At 39.6% G+C, this 15,279-nt stretch overlaps 2 protein-coding genes across 2 annotated transcripts; both read left to right on the forward strand.

The window, feature by feature from the left end:
* Positions 1-57: 57 nt before the first annotated feature.
* LOC306646191 (zinc finger protein 426-like) lies at positions 58-10,885 on the forward strand. Its single transcript, XM_079114644.1, has 4 exons — positions 58-195; positions 8,352-8,440; positions 9,044-9,170; positions 10,713-10,885. The coding sequence occupies exons 2-4, from the start codon at positions 8,411-8,413 to the stop codon at positions 10,868-10,870; spliced, it is 315 nt and encodes a 104-aa protein (XP_078970770.1). The 5' UTR covers positions 58-195; positions 8,352-8,410; the 3' UTR covers positions 10,871-10,885.
* A 666-nt stretch (positions 10,886-11,551) lies between these two features.
* LOC306646087 (uncharacterized protein) lies at positions 11,552-14,763 on the forward strand. Its single transcript, XM_079114533.1, has 2 exons — positions 11,552-11,687; positions 12,678-14,763. The coding sequence occupies exons 1-2, from the start codon at positions 11,613-11,615 to the stop codon at positions 14,526-14,528; spliced, it is 1,926 nt and encodes a 641-aa protein (XP_078970659.1). The 5' UTR covers positions 11,552-11,612; the 3' UTR covers positions 14,529-14,763.
* The last annotated feature ends 516 nt before the right edge of the window (positions 14,764-15,279 follow it).

The following is a 15,279-nucleotide window of genomic DNA, read 5'->3' on the forward strand; positions in this document are numbered from 1 at the left end:
GAGAGCGCGGTCGGACTGTGGGCCCGGGAAGTGACGTTGACGCGTCCTCGGCGGTTTCATCCCCTGTGCTGCCCTGTTCAAAAGCTCCCTTTGTAAATTTTCTTTTTGGAAAGAAGAGGACTTTCCGCCGTTGGAGTCGTGTTGACGCCGCGGTGTCCTCCCGCCTCTAGTACCTGGCGACTGCTGCGAGTCCGGGTGAGCACTGCGAGGAAACTGCGTGGGGCTGGGCTGGGCAGGGCTGGAGCGCCTGCCCCGAGTGCGAGCCCAGCGCTCCGCGCCCTGCGCCGGCGGGCGACGCGGGCAGGGCTCAGGAGGACCTCTTTCTCCTTTTCTTAGGCAAATCGGTGTTTCGTGTGAGATTCTGCCGTTTCTTTGCGCGTCGTATAGTTATTTTTCACACGTTATTTTCTGCTAGAAAGATAAATGTACTTTCGCCGACGGTGTGCGTATTTTTTTATTGTGAACACGAACGTTTGTAGACCACAAGTCTTTTTCTGAACAAGACCTCGAATTTACAGGCATTCTCTTCATTTGACTTTCTTAGGGCTGTACATCCATCCCCACAGAATTTAAAAGCCGGGCCTCTAGTAAAGGATGGAGGTGTTATTGCACTAGGTGTAGAAAAAGCGAGTTTATCTTTTGACAAGCTAGTTGGACGAAGTATGGTTTTCCCCCACATTTTTCTTTGGAAAAATTTGAAGCTACTAACGGGTCATTTGAACATAACATACAACATGTACACATTGTAGTAGTGTGTTAGCCGGCTTTTCGCTGCTGTGATCAAAAGATCCGGCAACTATGTAGAGAAGTAAAAGTTTATTTGGTGTTCATGGTTTCAGATGTCTCAGTCCACAGGTGGCTAGTTGCTTTGGCATGAGGTAGGCAGAGCACCATAGCAGAAGGGTATGGAGGAGGAAAGCAGCTCAGGTCATGGCAATCAGAAAGCGGAGAGAGAGCTCTGCTCATGAGAGACAAAATATAGACCTAATATGCCACCAATAACCTATGGCCTCCCCTACCTGCCTGCTAAGCACCACCATTCAAGTGGATTAATGCGCTGATTAAGACAAGGCTCTCACAACTCGTCTTTTCACTTCTAAATTTTCTTGTATTGTCTCAGACATGAGCTTTTGGAGAACACCTCATCTCTAAATCGTGACAAGTAGGTTCACTAATTTTTAGCATTTTTTTTTTATGTTTTCTCTTTCCCCAGGTACATTTATTGTATTTGAAAGCAAGCCTGTTGAAAATAAATTGTAAGCAGGATATTAAACATTAAATACTTAGTGATGCATCTTCTAAAGAAAGGGATTAAATCCACAATACTACTATTTTATTCAAGAAAATGAATAGTGAACTGGGGGTGGGTATCTCTTTGGTATAGTGCATGCAGGAGGCCCTGGGTTCAATCCCCAGCACACACAAACCCATAAAAAGAAAACTAATATACATAGTATTGTCTCATGTCTACTCAAGCAAATGTTAATTTATTCACATTGTTCCAAAATATGTTTTTGGATGTTCTTGGATCTAAAATCCATTCAAGGTTTATTATTACATTTGTTTATGTCTTTTAGTCCTTTTGAGCATCACCTGTTGTTTATCCATTATATTGGCTTTTTGAGGAGCCAGTCATCCTTTTAAAAAGTCAGACATTCTGTTACTTATTATTGTCTTCTCGTGGCATGTTTAAATGAGCCCTCCATTTCTTCAGTTTCCCGTAATTGACGATTGGATCCCTAGTAGAGGTTGGAAAACTGTGTGAAAAGAGCCATGTAGTAAGTACTTGATGCTTTGCAGACCATGTCTGTTTTGTAGTCAAGCAGCCAGATAGGTTAGTAAACAAGCATGGTTTTGTCCAGTAAACCAAAAAAGCCAGGCTTTAACTTTAACGCCTGGTGTAGAGAATTCAAAAAATCATTTGCCAAATATTTTTTAGGTAATATTTTGTGCTTCCAATTGCATTTTATCAGGATCACATACATCTATACTGTCCTTCTGTTAATGGTGGAAAGTTTGATACTTGCTTAAGGTTCTAGCCATCATAGTAACCTGTTTTAAAGATTGATTTTTTCCATTTGAATAAGAAAGTAACTTGTGGTTTGGACCTTTTTTTTTTTTTTTTTTTTTGCGGTGCTGGGGATCGAACCCAGGGCCTTGTGCTTGCAAGGCAAGCACTCTACCGACTGAGCTATCTCCCCAGCCCTGTTTTGAACTTTTGACACTCTGAATGTTTAATTCTGGGACTGGAGTTGTAACTCACTAGTAGAATGCTTGCCTAGCACCTGTGAGGCACTGGGTTCAATCCTCTGAATCACATAAAAATAAATAAATAAATAAAAATATTGTGTCCATATACTATTTTTAAAAAGTCTATTAAAAAAAGGAATGTTTTAATTCTTCAGCAACCTTTCTTCCTAATCCATGAGTAAAATGCAGCAAATATAATTCTTTTTTCTTCCTATTTGTGGAGGTTTATTTTCAAGGTAAACTTTCAGGATTGAAGTCTAGGTCAAAAGACAAATGTTCATTTAATTTTGCCGTACATTAAATTTTCCCCTCCCTTATTTTTTATACCATTTGACAGTTTCTAAGTGAACTTAAAAAAAAAAAAAAAACAAAACTGGACTGGGGTTGCGACTCAGTGGCAGAGCACTTGCCTAGCACGTGCAAGGCACTGGTATCAATTCTCAGCACCACATATAAATAAATAAATAAAATAAAGGTCCATTGCCAACTTAAAAAAAATATATATACACACACACACACACACACACACACACACACACATACACACGCCTTAAAGTTATTCTGGAGAAAAATAAGGAACAAATTTTAACTGCAGGTACTTATTTTCAGAAAGAAAGTCAGTGCCTTGTCTGCTTTGATCTGTCTGCTTTGATCCTGAATAAGAATACTCTACTATATTTTCAGGAGTACAGTGATTTGACTTATATTAAGGACAGACACTTCATAGGACTCTAATTTTTGAATTTTGATGTTTCTTTGTGTCTTCTGTTTGTGTATAGCTGTTCTGTAATGTTCTTGTGGGAAATAGCATTTGTCCGGCAGTCCACAAATGACTATTGAATTCCTTCAGTGGGTCTCCTCATAGACACACATCTGGGGGTAGAGTCACTCTACAGGTACATGACCAGATAATTCTTCTGTCACTGTAGGCTGCCAGAAGGCTCTGAAGAAGTCAAGTGTCTTGTTAATATCCTAGTTACCTTCTGATTGCCACTTAGCAGTCCTGGGACGTAGTGAAACAATTTTTTAGAGTTCTGAAGATGTTGTAAAGATGCACTAGTATTGTTGGTTGGGAATTTATCAGAGAAACAATTTTAAAAACTTAACAGTATCTACTAAATTTTTGTGTTTGCAGGGTGTATAACACAAGAGCAGTGCATGCACATGTCAGGATGAAAGTAAATACTTTTCATACCAGTATTATTATAAGAGCCCTAAATTAGAAGCAATCCAAATGCAGATTCTGCATAACCTGGAGGAAGGACTGCTGCACAAAGAGAGGCCAAGAAGAATAGTGACAGGCCCTTCTGCACAGTTTGTTACCTATCATGTCTATGCAGTCAAGGCTGCATAAAAATCCAAATGGACTGGGTTTGGAGAATTCACAGATGCGGAACAAGTGAATTTTCTAAGGATGGGACATTTACGAGGGCATGATACTCCATACCCCTTCCTGTATACCTCACCTATACACCTCTTCTGTATCCTTTATAAAATATCCTTTATAATAAACTGGTAAATGTGTTTCCCTGAATTCTGTAAGAAGCTCAAGCAAATTAATTGTACTTGAGGAGGGGTTTATGGGAACCCCGGCTCATAGCACAGGCAAGTAAAGGGTGGAGGTGTTCAACAGAGGGTGTAGCTCAGTGGTAGAGTGCTTGCCCAAGGCTCTGGGTTCAATCCCCAGCCAAAATAAATTAGTAAATAGATAAAGGGGAGCAGTCTTGGGTACTGAGCCCTCAACCTGTGAGCTCTAATACTATCTCCAAGTACATAGTGTCAGAACTGAATTAAAGAATTAGAGGACTGCAGCAGAAGGAATTATTTGCTGTGTATGAGGACTATTCCAACACATCTGATTTCATAAGTTATCTGTGTTGTGAGTGTTGGGGAAAAAACTGAGTTTGGGTTGGTTGGTGTTTCCTACACATCTACATGGCCCACTCTTCATTTCTGGACTGCAGAAGCCTAGATACTCATTAAAAAGACTTCTCTATGATTAAGTCAAGTCCACTAGGACATTTTCCCCATTGATAAAACTCACTCACTTGGGACTTTAATTACATTTACAAAATCCCTACGTATTTACCACATTTCTGTCAGAAGGGAATCATCCAAGAGGGTGGCTACCAGAAGGTAGGGATCGCTGGGTCTTATTATATGTGATCCATGGTAGTTGTAACCCAGTACACGAAGCCTTAGTGGGCTTCTCTAGGCCTGAACTTGCCTATAATCAGCAGCCACACAATGTTCAAAGCAGATGCTCAGAGCTGGAGGTACTACAGTTGGTGGGCAGAGTGCAGAGGGAGTTGGCACCACTAGAAGCAGGAAGCTTTGCAGCAGTGTTTCTTTGAGAGGTATGGCAGTATAACTTCAAGGCACCTGCAAACTGAATCTAGAGGGCAGGTACTCAGAATGTGCGTGCCACAAACATTTTGAGACCTGGGGTGCTCAGTGTCCACATCTGGAGGGCTGTGGGAAACAAAGGTCTGGGACAGGCTTATTTCGGATTGGGCCAATGAGCAGCAAACATCCTGGAATTCAGAGTGTCCTATATCTTGTCGGACACAGGAAGTAAACTATGAAATTAGGTAACACATATGTTGAGTTTCCTCTTCTAGCAAGAGCCCTTTGAGAGTTTAGGTGTCCAGGTTAAGAGAGTTACAGGAATGTGGTGCCTGATGTGTAGATGAGATCCTCTGGGAACTGTTCTGACCACATGGCATGGGCAGAGCACCAGAGGACGTCCTTACCCCTGCAGCACTGATCTACCATGCACAGCTGGATTCAGCAATAGAAATTTTTTTCTTTTTGTTTGTTCCTTGAGTGCCCTGTGTACTGACTAAACTTCACAGGCTTAGTATAAATGATGCAGATTTAAAGAATCCAGTGCATTGTTGTAAAGCAGGTATTGAAGTTAAATCTGAAGCTGAGATGACTAAATGGATAACAGGCACAGACTGTGCTTTGTCTAGTCAACATTCATAGGCATCCCCCCACACACATGTGAATTCACTTACAATAATAAAACAACTGTATATGTCTACCTAAATATATAAAGGGAAAAGTTCTCAACCTTTTCCATAATAAGAAAGTATACAGTCCACCATCACAGGCCATATTAATAGCTCCTCATCTTAGTAACATTTTCACTGAATATTCTGCTACTTAAGAACTAAATTGTAAATTTAACCCCTAATAAGTTACATATGAAATAAGAATGTGGAAATAGGAGTGGTTAGTTTATATAAACACTTTCATATGAACAAATTTACAAATATATATCAGTGTATATGTTCTGTATGTTGTCAGTATACCACTTCAGTGACCAGTTCCCTGTTTCCCTGCTCCTCAGCCCAAACTGCTGGGTTCTGTACTGCTTAGTGAGCTAAGCCTTTATTTGCAAAGAGCATAAATCTTCCGATGTCCTCCCTTTTCCAAGTTATTTTATCAACATTTTCTTTCTTTTTTAAAAAAGAGATGGAGTCTCACTATGTTGCCCAGGTTGGCTTTGAACTCATGGGCGCACACATTGCTCCTGCCTCAGCCTCTGGAGTAGCTGAGAGTACAGTTATGTACCACCACACCCAGCTTTATGAACATGTCTGTGGAGCATGGAAATATTAAGGTTCCAGTCTTCATTCTCTGCCTCAAGTGTATAGCATTACCCCAGTTTCCCTTTGGTAATTGAGATCTGTCAGTCTAGATAGTAGATTATCCACCACCACCCCCAATTTTCCTCTTAGTGTTATGGTATAAGAAGCCCCTAATGGCCAGGTTGCTATCTAATCTTTAAAGGTATTAGGACTATAATTGTGCCCAAATAGGGGCAGAGATCCCAAAGTGATCTAAGTTATTGGGATTGGAAGCAAAATTTCTGTCAGTAGAGCCATTTCTACCCTCACCCATCTCTGGGTCCATGTAGTCTGGTTGTGGGGGGACAGTACATAAGACTGATTCAAAGCAGTGTGTCTTGTGAGACAGAATTCCACCCTTTCTTAAAGTCGTCTCACAGCTGACCCTGCAACTGAGTTTTCAGGAAGGCATTCCACCTCTCATTTAGATCAGCCACTTCTCGGTAATGGGGTACGTGTTAAGACTAGTTGATTGCAGGCACACACTCTAATTGTTGCACTAATCTGCACTGGAATGGTTCTCTTGATAAGAATCAGTGCCACGTGAATGCTGTCTCTGTAGGTAAAGTATTTTGTGAGCCCATGGGCGGTGGTAACAAGAAGAGAGTTGATGTGGCCTTGTGGATAAAGATTAAGTGCTGTACACTTGATTTCTGCTGCTCTGGGTTCTGGCCTTTGCCACTGGAATTGGAGAACTCATTTCAATGATGGTATCAGTACATGAATACCTGGCATAGTTTTTTGTTATCTCCATAAAAAGAGTATTATCTTCTGGGTCATCGATATAGGTTAGGGTGAGGATGGGAGGGGTGTGGAAATCAGATGAAAAATTCAGTAGAACTTTCCTGGTTCTAGGATTCCTTCTGTCACCTTATGCCAGGGAGGTCTGGCACGTCAACCTCACTAACTGTAGGTCATCACTGAGTCCAAATTTTAGTCATTTAGCTACTTTAACTATTAAAAGTCATACCCAGGGCAACCCTCTTCAGGGTCCCCTTTTGCCCTGTGAGAGTTTTGTTTCTATCTTCACAGTTGAATAAATCCTATTCCCTTCCAAAAAAAAAAAAAAAAAAAAAAAAAAAGTCACGCTGAGGCAGGAGGATTGCAAGTTTGAGGCCAACTTCAGCAACTTAGCAAGACCCTAAGCAACTTAGAAAGATCCTGTCTCAAAATAAAAAATAAAAAGGGCTGAGGATGTGGTTCAGTGTTTAAACACCCCTGGGTTCAATCCCCAGTACAAAAAGTAAAAATAAAAAAATTAAAATCCTAGGGCTAGAGATTAGCTCAGTGGCAATAGAGTGCTTGCCTACTATGTGTGAGGCTCTGGGTTCCATTTCTAGCACTGCAAGGAAAAATCAAATTTTAAAAATTCTTTTCCATGATACTGGTTTCATATGAAATGATCACTGACACATGGTGAGTCACTACATTGTGGTGCTTTAGACATTGCAGGTCTAGACCAACTTCTAGTCATCCTGGAGTGTGAATCAACCTCAGGAGATCAGTGTAGGAACCAACTGAACTGCAGTCAGGCCCTGGTTCACCACTTCCAAAATGGGTGATAGGGAGCAAATCCTTTTAGTGTTTGAATCCAGTTTTTTTTTTTTTTTTCTTTTTTCTTTTCCAGCATTAAATAGAGATACTGAGATCTACTGTGAATGGTTGATAGGACACCTAAGTGACCTTATGTATATACCAACCTCATAGTGCAAATTTATACTTTCTGGTCCTCAGTATATGACAGTGGGTGTTAGTAATATTTGTGTCAACAGACTACACTGTATTTAGTGGCTTTTACTTATATCATCTGTGGAGAGTAAGCCAATGTCTGGTGACTGATGAAGTACTGCTGTATAAGGAGGAATGGAGAGTTCCATTATCCACTAAGATTCTCAACTGCCTAAAGTGGTCTTGGCATCTAAGAAAAGAGCATTCCAGCAAATTTTGCTTTCAGCCTCACAGAATGACAGCCATTGATTAACCCATGACCAGTCCTCTTAAAGCTCTTTTACAGAGATTCAGAGATTCCGCTATATGTCCTCCTTGTGTAACAGAGCCCAGTGACCAGGCCTTAGCAGTCATGCCACCCAGCTGTTCTTTTTGGAGATGTCAAAGTGGGCTAGATAATATCAGCTCCCTGGTGTATGTGCTGCACAATATTCTTGAGATTTTTCACCATGAATAAATTAAGACAATTTCTCTGAGTTTAAGTTTGCTTTCCTGTAAAATGAGACTATCATAGTTTTTGTAATGGGCAGCACAGTTCACCATTCCTGTTTCTAGTTCTAGGTGAGACAGGACTGCTCTGACATTGTATGGCAGTAGCGCACATATGAGCGTGTGTGTGTGTGTGTTTCAAATGTGCAGAATTACATGGCAATTTCGTACTAGGGTGGAGTGGCTTCTAAGCATGTGAATGTAGGAATTAGGGCAGTTCCAGGTTTTCATGCCTTCTTTCTTTTCTAGGAGCTCTTCTTTCCAGGGACACATTTGGCCTACTTGAAGAAAAGATAAAGCCAGGAAAGATGGCAGACTGCCTGACAAACTGTTATCAGGTATGCAGAAACTGTCCGACAAATAACATACGTGTCTTCCCCAGGTAGGCACATTTTCTTCTAGACAGACTTATCTACACAACTACTTAAAGGCAGTAGAGCCTCAGTCAAGGACTGAGTCCCCAGCTGAATTTACCCATGGAATGGCATCTTCTTATCGGCGAGGTACTACCTGAAAATCATCCCAGTATTTCAGTAATTACTAAATAATGATGACACTTATGGTGACAGAGGTATGATTATCATTTTGCCACGTATTCTGCCAGATGTTAAGGAAGAAAAAAGTGTCCTTTTCCACGAAAGACTATTCATTTGTCATGTTCATCAAGCATGTGCAATGTGTTTAGGAGTATACAGAGAAGAGCTTCTAGTCTAGTGTGGTGAGATAAATTTATGTTTCAGTAGGCCATAAAAGCCATGATTCAGAAGATGGGCAGTGAGTGCATGTGGGTGGAGAGAAGAGTTCCTGGGACCACTGAACTTTTCAGTAGACAGTGAAAACCCTCAGACCCTTGGCCTCACTTCCTCAATGTGTAGTCAACTTTGGTAGAGATGTTACTATTGTTACTTATTACTCAGGCTGCCATGTGTGTAACAATTTAGAACTTGGTGATCTTTGAGGATGTGGCTGTGGATTTCACTCAAGAAGAGTGGATTTTGTTGGATCAAACTCAGAGAGACCTATACAGAGATGTGATGCTGGAGAACTACCAGAACCTGGCCTCATTAGGTAAGAGTGCCGTCGTTCCTTGTAGCTTAGGGAAGAGATGGATGTTCTGTACTTTTAGTACTGCACAATCAGTGATCTCAACTCTGAATACATTGGGAAATAATAGGAGCATAGACTGCCCTAATACAGTGATTCCCCTTTATCCATGGGGGATATGTTCCAGAGCCCCATTGGAGGTCTGAAACTGACCTCATACAAATTCAATAATATTTTAAGGTGCAATAGCAAAAATAGTGTGCATTTCTTTTTCCTACTTCACAGTTTCACAGATTGAAGACTCCTTATAGTAGATATTAGCAACCTTAGCATATGATGTTTTTTCTTTTCCTTATTAAGTCAAGAGCTTTCAACTTTTCACTTAAATTGAGCACTGTGGCTTCTCTTTGGCATGTTCAAATGGTCATCATCACTACTGTTTACTTTGGGTCCATTATTATTATTAGGTAAAACAAGGGTTATTTGCAATACTGTGACAGTCAACCCGATAAGTGAGATGACTACTAAAAGATTAACAGGTTGGGCGTGGTGGTGCATGCCTGTAATCCCAGTGACTCAGGAGGTCTGAGGCAGGAGGATCTTGAGTTCAAACCCAGCCTCAGCAAGAACGAGGCGATAAGCAACTCAGTGAGACCCTGTCTCTAAATAAGATACCAAATAGGGCTGGGGATGTGGCTCAGTGGTCGAGTATCTCTGAGTTCAATCCCCAGTACAAAGGAAAAAAAAAAAAACCAAGGTGCTAAGCAACTCAGTGAGACCCTGTGTCTAAATAAAATACAAAAAGCAGGGCTGGGAATCTGGCTCAGTGGTCAAGTGTCCCTGAGTTCAACCCCTGGTACTCCTCCCCATGGCCAAAAAAAAAAAGACTTACAGGCAGATAGCATACAACGTGTGTTTGTGATGGATAAAAGGATGATTCATATCCCGTGAATAGGACAGAACAGAACATTGTGAGCTTTTATCAGCTACTAAGAACATTATGTGATTTAAAACTTTGAAATTGTTTATTTCTGGCATTTACTACTTAGTATTTTTGGACCATAGTTTATGGTAGGTAACTAAAAGTGTGGAAAGCAAAACCGTGATCTAATATGATGGTTTTCAAAATGTGGTCCAAGATGAACAAATCACCATCATCCTGTTAGAAATGTAAATTGTCAGTCTCTTCCTATGACATACTGAATCAGAAACTCCAGATAGATCCCTGTCCTGTGAATTTAAGCAAGCCACCCAGGTGCATCTGATGCATTATAATTTGTGAGTCACTGGTGTAGTTTTTCCCCAGAAGAACAAGAATCTTTTTGTTTCATTCTACTTTCTATTTGATTCAGTGTTAGTGTTTTGTTTTTATGCAAATAAGCATTAATTTGCATTTTAGGATTCAGTGGTAACTGACCATTTTGGGGTACAGAAAGAGGTGATACCTGCATACTTTACTCTTTTGAAATAATTTTCCTGCTTTCATTAGAAACAATATAATTAGAATTATACTCTTTATGATCTGTTGCATGAACCTGTTTCATGAATGTCTTTCCCCATGTACAGGATGTGAACCCATCAAACCCAGTCTCATCTCATGGTTGGAACAAGAAGAGAATGTGCAGACAGGAGGTCTCCAAGGTGAGTCTGGAGGGCAACTGATCAAAGAGAAGTTTATTGAGTTTGGAAGGACAGTGAAACTTTTTAAGATGTACTTGATCTAAGAAGGTTTGGGACATTACTCTGAGGAGGTAGAAAATCCTCAGCTTCTTATACTCTGTCTACTCAGACTTTCTTGTGATCTTCAAAATGAACTGTTGTCTTTTTTTTTAATAATCATTTTGTTGTTTGTTCTTTGTCTAGATCTTTGCTTCTTTTCATGCCTGATATTATTATTATTGTTCACCATCAGTTATAATTTTCAAAGAAAGTTTGTAATAAACTGTTTAAAACTGTGATCTACAACTTTACCATTGCTAAATTTCTTTATCTAGTTAAAATGCTCAAACTTTGCTTTCTTTTTTCCATGTTTTTTTCTTTTATCTTTTGTTTTTGTTCTGTTTTGTTCTTTTGACTCTGGAGGTTGAACCCAGGAATGCAAGGCAAGTAGTATACTGGTGATTGACAAACCAGCCCACTTTTTTTAATACAATGTTTAATTTGAAAACAAATACACAGGCTGGGTGTAGTGGCATAGGCAGGAGGATTGCAAGTTCAAAACCAGCCTCAGCAACTTAGTGAGGCCCTAAGCAACTCAGTGAGACCATGTCTCTAAATAAAATATAAAAAGGGCTGGAAATGTGACTCAGTGGTTGAGTGCCCCTGGGTTCAATCCAGAAAGAAAGAAAGAAGGAAAGAAAGAAAGGGGAAAAAAATACACAGAAGCTCTATCATTTTTAACTTCTATAATCTACCATTTCTTTCTCCAAATCTTAAATTTGTCTTTGTTTATATTTAGAATGGAAAATGCAAGTTAGCACTGAAGAGTCAGCATTTCAGCAGAATATTTTGAGGGAACAAATTTCCAGTGGTATAAAAATGGTAAGGTCAACAAAAGATGTTTGTTATTTTCCACACTCAGAGAAGATGTGAATTCTGCTATAGATAGTAACATTTATCCAAGTGGGAGTGGGAGCAATATGTCAGGAGAAGTACTTTGAATATAATATGAATTTGGGGATATCCCAGACTGGCATGAAGCCAGTTCCTTTAGGAGTCCCACAAATACACAGTCTCACATATGCAACTGGACATGGAATTTTTAAAGCAATTATATGACAATCCTAATTTTTTTTAACATTAGAACAGCTATCACAGAACTTTAATCCTATTGTTCCTTCATTGAGTACAATAGAATACACATGGCAATAACTATATGAAAAAGTGAAAATGGCAAAAATTATATTTACCCTCTAAAGATATTCTTTAATCATTGTTTAACCATTTGTCAACAGGGAGGAAGTTGCAGTATTGGTGAACCTTCATTTACCATACTTGCAAAAGATGGGGAATTCTCTTATTGAAAATCAGTATCAATGAGATTTTTTATTTTTTATTTATTTATTGGTGGTGCTGGATATCAAACCAAGATCTTGAGCTAGTCAAGCACTCTACCACTGAGCTGTATCCCTGGCCCAAGAGATGCTTCAGAGAAGTGCCATTGACCCTAGCTGGGGAAATGTCTCTGAAGGGATCCTGAGATCCTTAATGTGATGAATTTAGGATACTCTAATCCTAGCTCAAAACCTGGACCTTCAGAGTTCCAAGAAGTACACATTCCCACATATATAGTTGGGTACTGGAATTCTTAAAAGAATTTTATGAGAACATACAGGAATCATCCTAAGGTTAGAACAGATAGTACAGAATCCTTGCAGTACTCCTTCATTCAATTTGAGAGAAGTTCATAGAGCAGGAACTATATACATGTAATGAAAATAGTAAGAATCATAATAATGTTTGTTTTTGTTTTTGTTTTCAATCCATTAAGTCTGAAAAATCCTTTAACTGTATTTCATCCCTTATCAACAGGCGGGAAACCACTGTGCAGGCGAACTCTATAACTATATGCAATATGGAGAAATCTTCAGTGAACACTCATATTTCAAGACACACATGAAAATTCAAAATTCAAGGAACCCTTGTGACTCTAATCAGTATGGAAGGTATTTTCCTACTCCTCACAAAACCTCTACTGAACAGACAGTATCTGCATTGAGTCAGTGTGAAAGAGCCTTTAGCCTGACTCCAAATGTCATTTACCAGAGAAACGTCACACAAGACAAATCTTTTGAATGCAATGACTATGCCTTCCTTAGTCAGCCATACTTTCAGGCTCATTTGAGAAATCACAATGGAGAAAAACTCTTTGAACTAAAGCAGTATGCAGGAGATTTTACTTTTCCCACAAATGGAACTGTGCCTATTCAAATGTATACCATAAAAGCCTATGAATGTAAAGTTTGTGGGAAAGTATTTGGATATTCTTCAAACCTAAATAGTCATATGCGAACCCACACTGGGGAGAAACCCTATGAATGTAAGGTTTGTGGAAAAGTATTTGGTTATTCTTCAAATCTTAACAGTCACATGCGAACCCACACAGGGGAGAAACTCTATGAATGTAAGGAATGTAGGAAGTCCTTCACTACTTCTTCAAGTCTAACTGAACATTTCAGAATTCATACTGGAGAGAAACCCTATAAATGTAAAGAATGTGGAAAAGCCTTCACTAAACGCTCAGGCCTTACCACACATGTACAAACACACACTGGAGAGAAGCCCTATGTATGTAAGGCATGTGGGAAAGCCTTCACTGCCGCATCAAACCTAACTGAACACCTAAGAATTCATACTGGAGAGAAACCCTATCAATGTGAGGAATGCGGTAAAGCCTTCCATGCTTCTTCCTACCTGCGTAAACATGTAAGAACTCACACTGGAGAGAAGCCCTATGAATGTGAAAAGTGTGGGAAAGCCTTCCATGCTTCCTCATACCTACGGAAACATGTAAGAACTCACACTGGAGAGAGACCTTATCAGTGTAGGGAATGTGGAAAAGCGTACAAAAGGTGTTACTTGCTGACTGAACATTTAAAAACTCACACGGTGGAGAAGCCCTTTGAATGTAAGTTATGTGGAAAGTCCTTTAGAAGTTCTGCCTGCCGTAATAAGCACATTCGAATTCATACCGGAGTAAAACCCTATAAATGTAAATACTGTGGGAAAGCTTTCACTGTTTCCTCAAGCCTAGCTGAACATGTCAGAACTCACACTGGAGAGAGGCCCTATGAATGTAAGGAATGCGGGAAAGCCTTCACAACTTCCTCATGTCTCATTGTGCATATAAGAACCCACACTGGAGAGAAACCTTATGAATGTAAAGAATGTGGGAAAGCCTACAAAAGGTGTTACCTACTGACTGAACATGTAAAAACTCACACAGGGGAAAAGCCCTTTCAATGTAAGGTATGTGGGAAATTTTTTGGAAATTCCTCATGTCTTAATAAGCACGTCCGAATTCATACTGGAATAAAACCGTATAAATGTAAGTATTGTGGGAAAGCCTTCACTGTTTCTTCAAGCCTAGCTGAACATGTAAGAACTCACACAGGGGAGAAGCCCTATGAATGTAAGGAATGTGGGAAATCCTTCACTACATCTTCAAACCTATATCATCATGTAAGAATTCACACTAGGGAGAAGCCCTATAAATATCAGGAATGTGGGAACACCTATAATAGGCTTTATTTGCTAACAGAACATTTAATAACTCAAACTGAACAGAAACCCTTTGAATGGAAGGAATGCCGAAAATCCTTTAGGAATTCTTCACGTCTTAATCATCACACTGGAATTTTTACTGATGATAAACCTTATTAATGTGAGGAAGGTGGAGGAGCCCTCAATTATGCCAGTTTATTTCAAAGACTTGAAAGCTTTCTATTCTCAAGACGCCCCAGGAATTTAAGGAATGTATGAGAGCCATTGGAATCTGATCACGATGCAGTATTGTGAGAACTCGTCCTGGAGACATATTATGTAATAAACATGAAAATCCTGTTTCTCAGGGACCTATTAAATATTTAGCCTCTTCCAATAGAGAGAAAACACTGTCGATGTATGATATGTGAAAGGTTGTAATTCTGTTAAATACTTTGATGTTCATTTGATCTCACGGTGGAGAAAAACTTTATTATAAAGGTAAGGAAGAATGCAGTCATAATTTTTTATTAGCCTTTAGCCTTTAAAAACAGTGGTTCACATTCAAGAAAAACTGGATGTTTAGAATATGGAAATTGCATCCACACCCCTGAAATCTTGTATGCTGACAGGTAGCCTTCTGAGTGGTTCTTCATATTTATTTTGGACATTTGTGAGTCTACCTTAATCATTCCTGGTGGAATATATCTATGTTTCTTGTACAGCAACACCATTCCAGTCAAGGTGCTACACCTTCCAGGTGGCATCTGGCCAAAAATGAGCCTTTGGGAAACAAATGTATCCTATACTATTTGTCATTCCTGGGATTGAACCTGGGGTCTCACACATTCTAAGGGTACATTCTACCACTGAGCTGTACCTCCAGCACAAATCCTATTTAGCATTGAAGATTCTGTGGTTGTCATGCTCT

This window comes from Sciurus vulgaris (assembly GCF_902686455.1).
Source record: "Sciurus vulgaris genome assembly, chromosome: 16".
Lineage (NCBI taxonomy): Eukaryota > Metazoa > Chordata > Mammalia > Rodentia > Sciuridae > Sciurus > Sciurus vulgaris.

Excerpts from the sequence above, each read along its gene's own strand:
- LOC306646087 (XM_079114533.1), top strand. The coding sequence starts at position 11,613 with ATGCAAGTTAGCACTGAAGAGTCAGCATTTCAGCAGAATATTTTGAGG. Across the intron at positions 11,688-12,677 it reads TTTCCAGTGGTATAAAAATG|GCGGGAAACCACTGTGCAGG; the intron begins GTAAGGTCAACA and ends CCTTATCAACAG.
- LOC306646191 (XM_079114644.1), top strand. The coding sequence starts at position 8,411 with ATGGCAGACTGCCTGACAAACTGTTATCAG. Across the intron at positions 8,441-9,043 it reads GCCTGACAAACTGTTATCAG|AACTTGGTGATCTTTGAGGA; the intron begins GTATGCAGAAAC and ends GTAACAATTTAG. Across the intron at positions 9,171-10,712 it reads CCAGAACCTGGCCTCATTAG|GATGTGAACCCATCAAACCC; the intron begins GTAAGAGTGCCG and ends CCCCATGTACAG.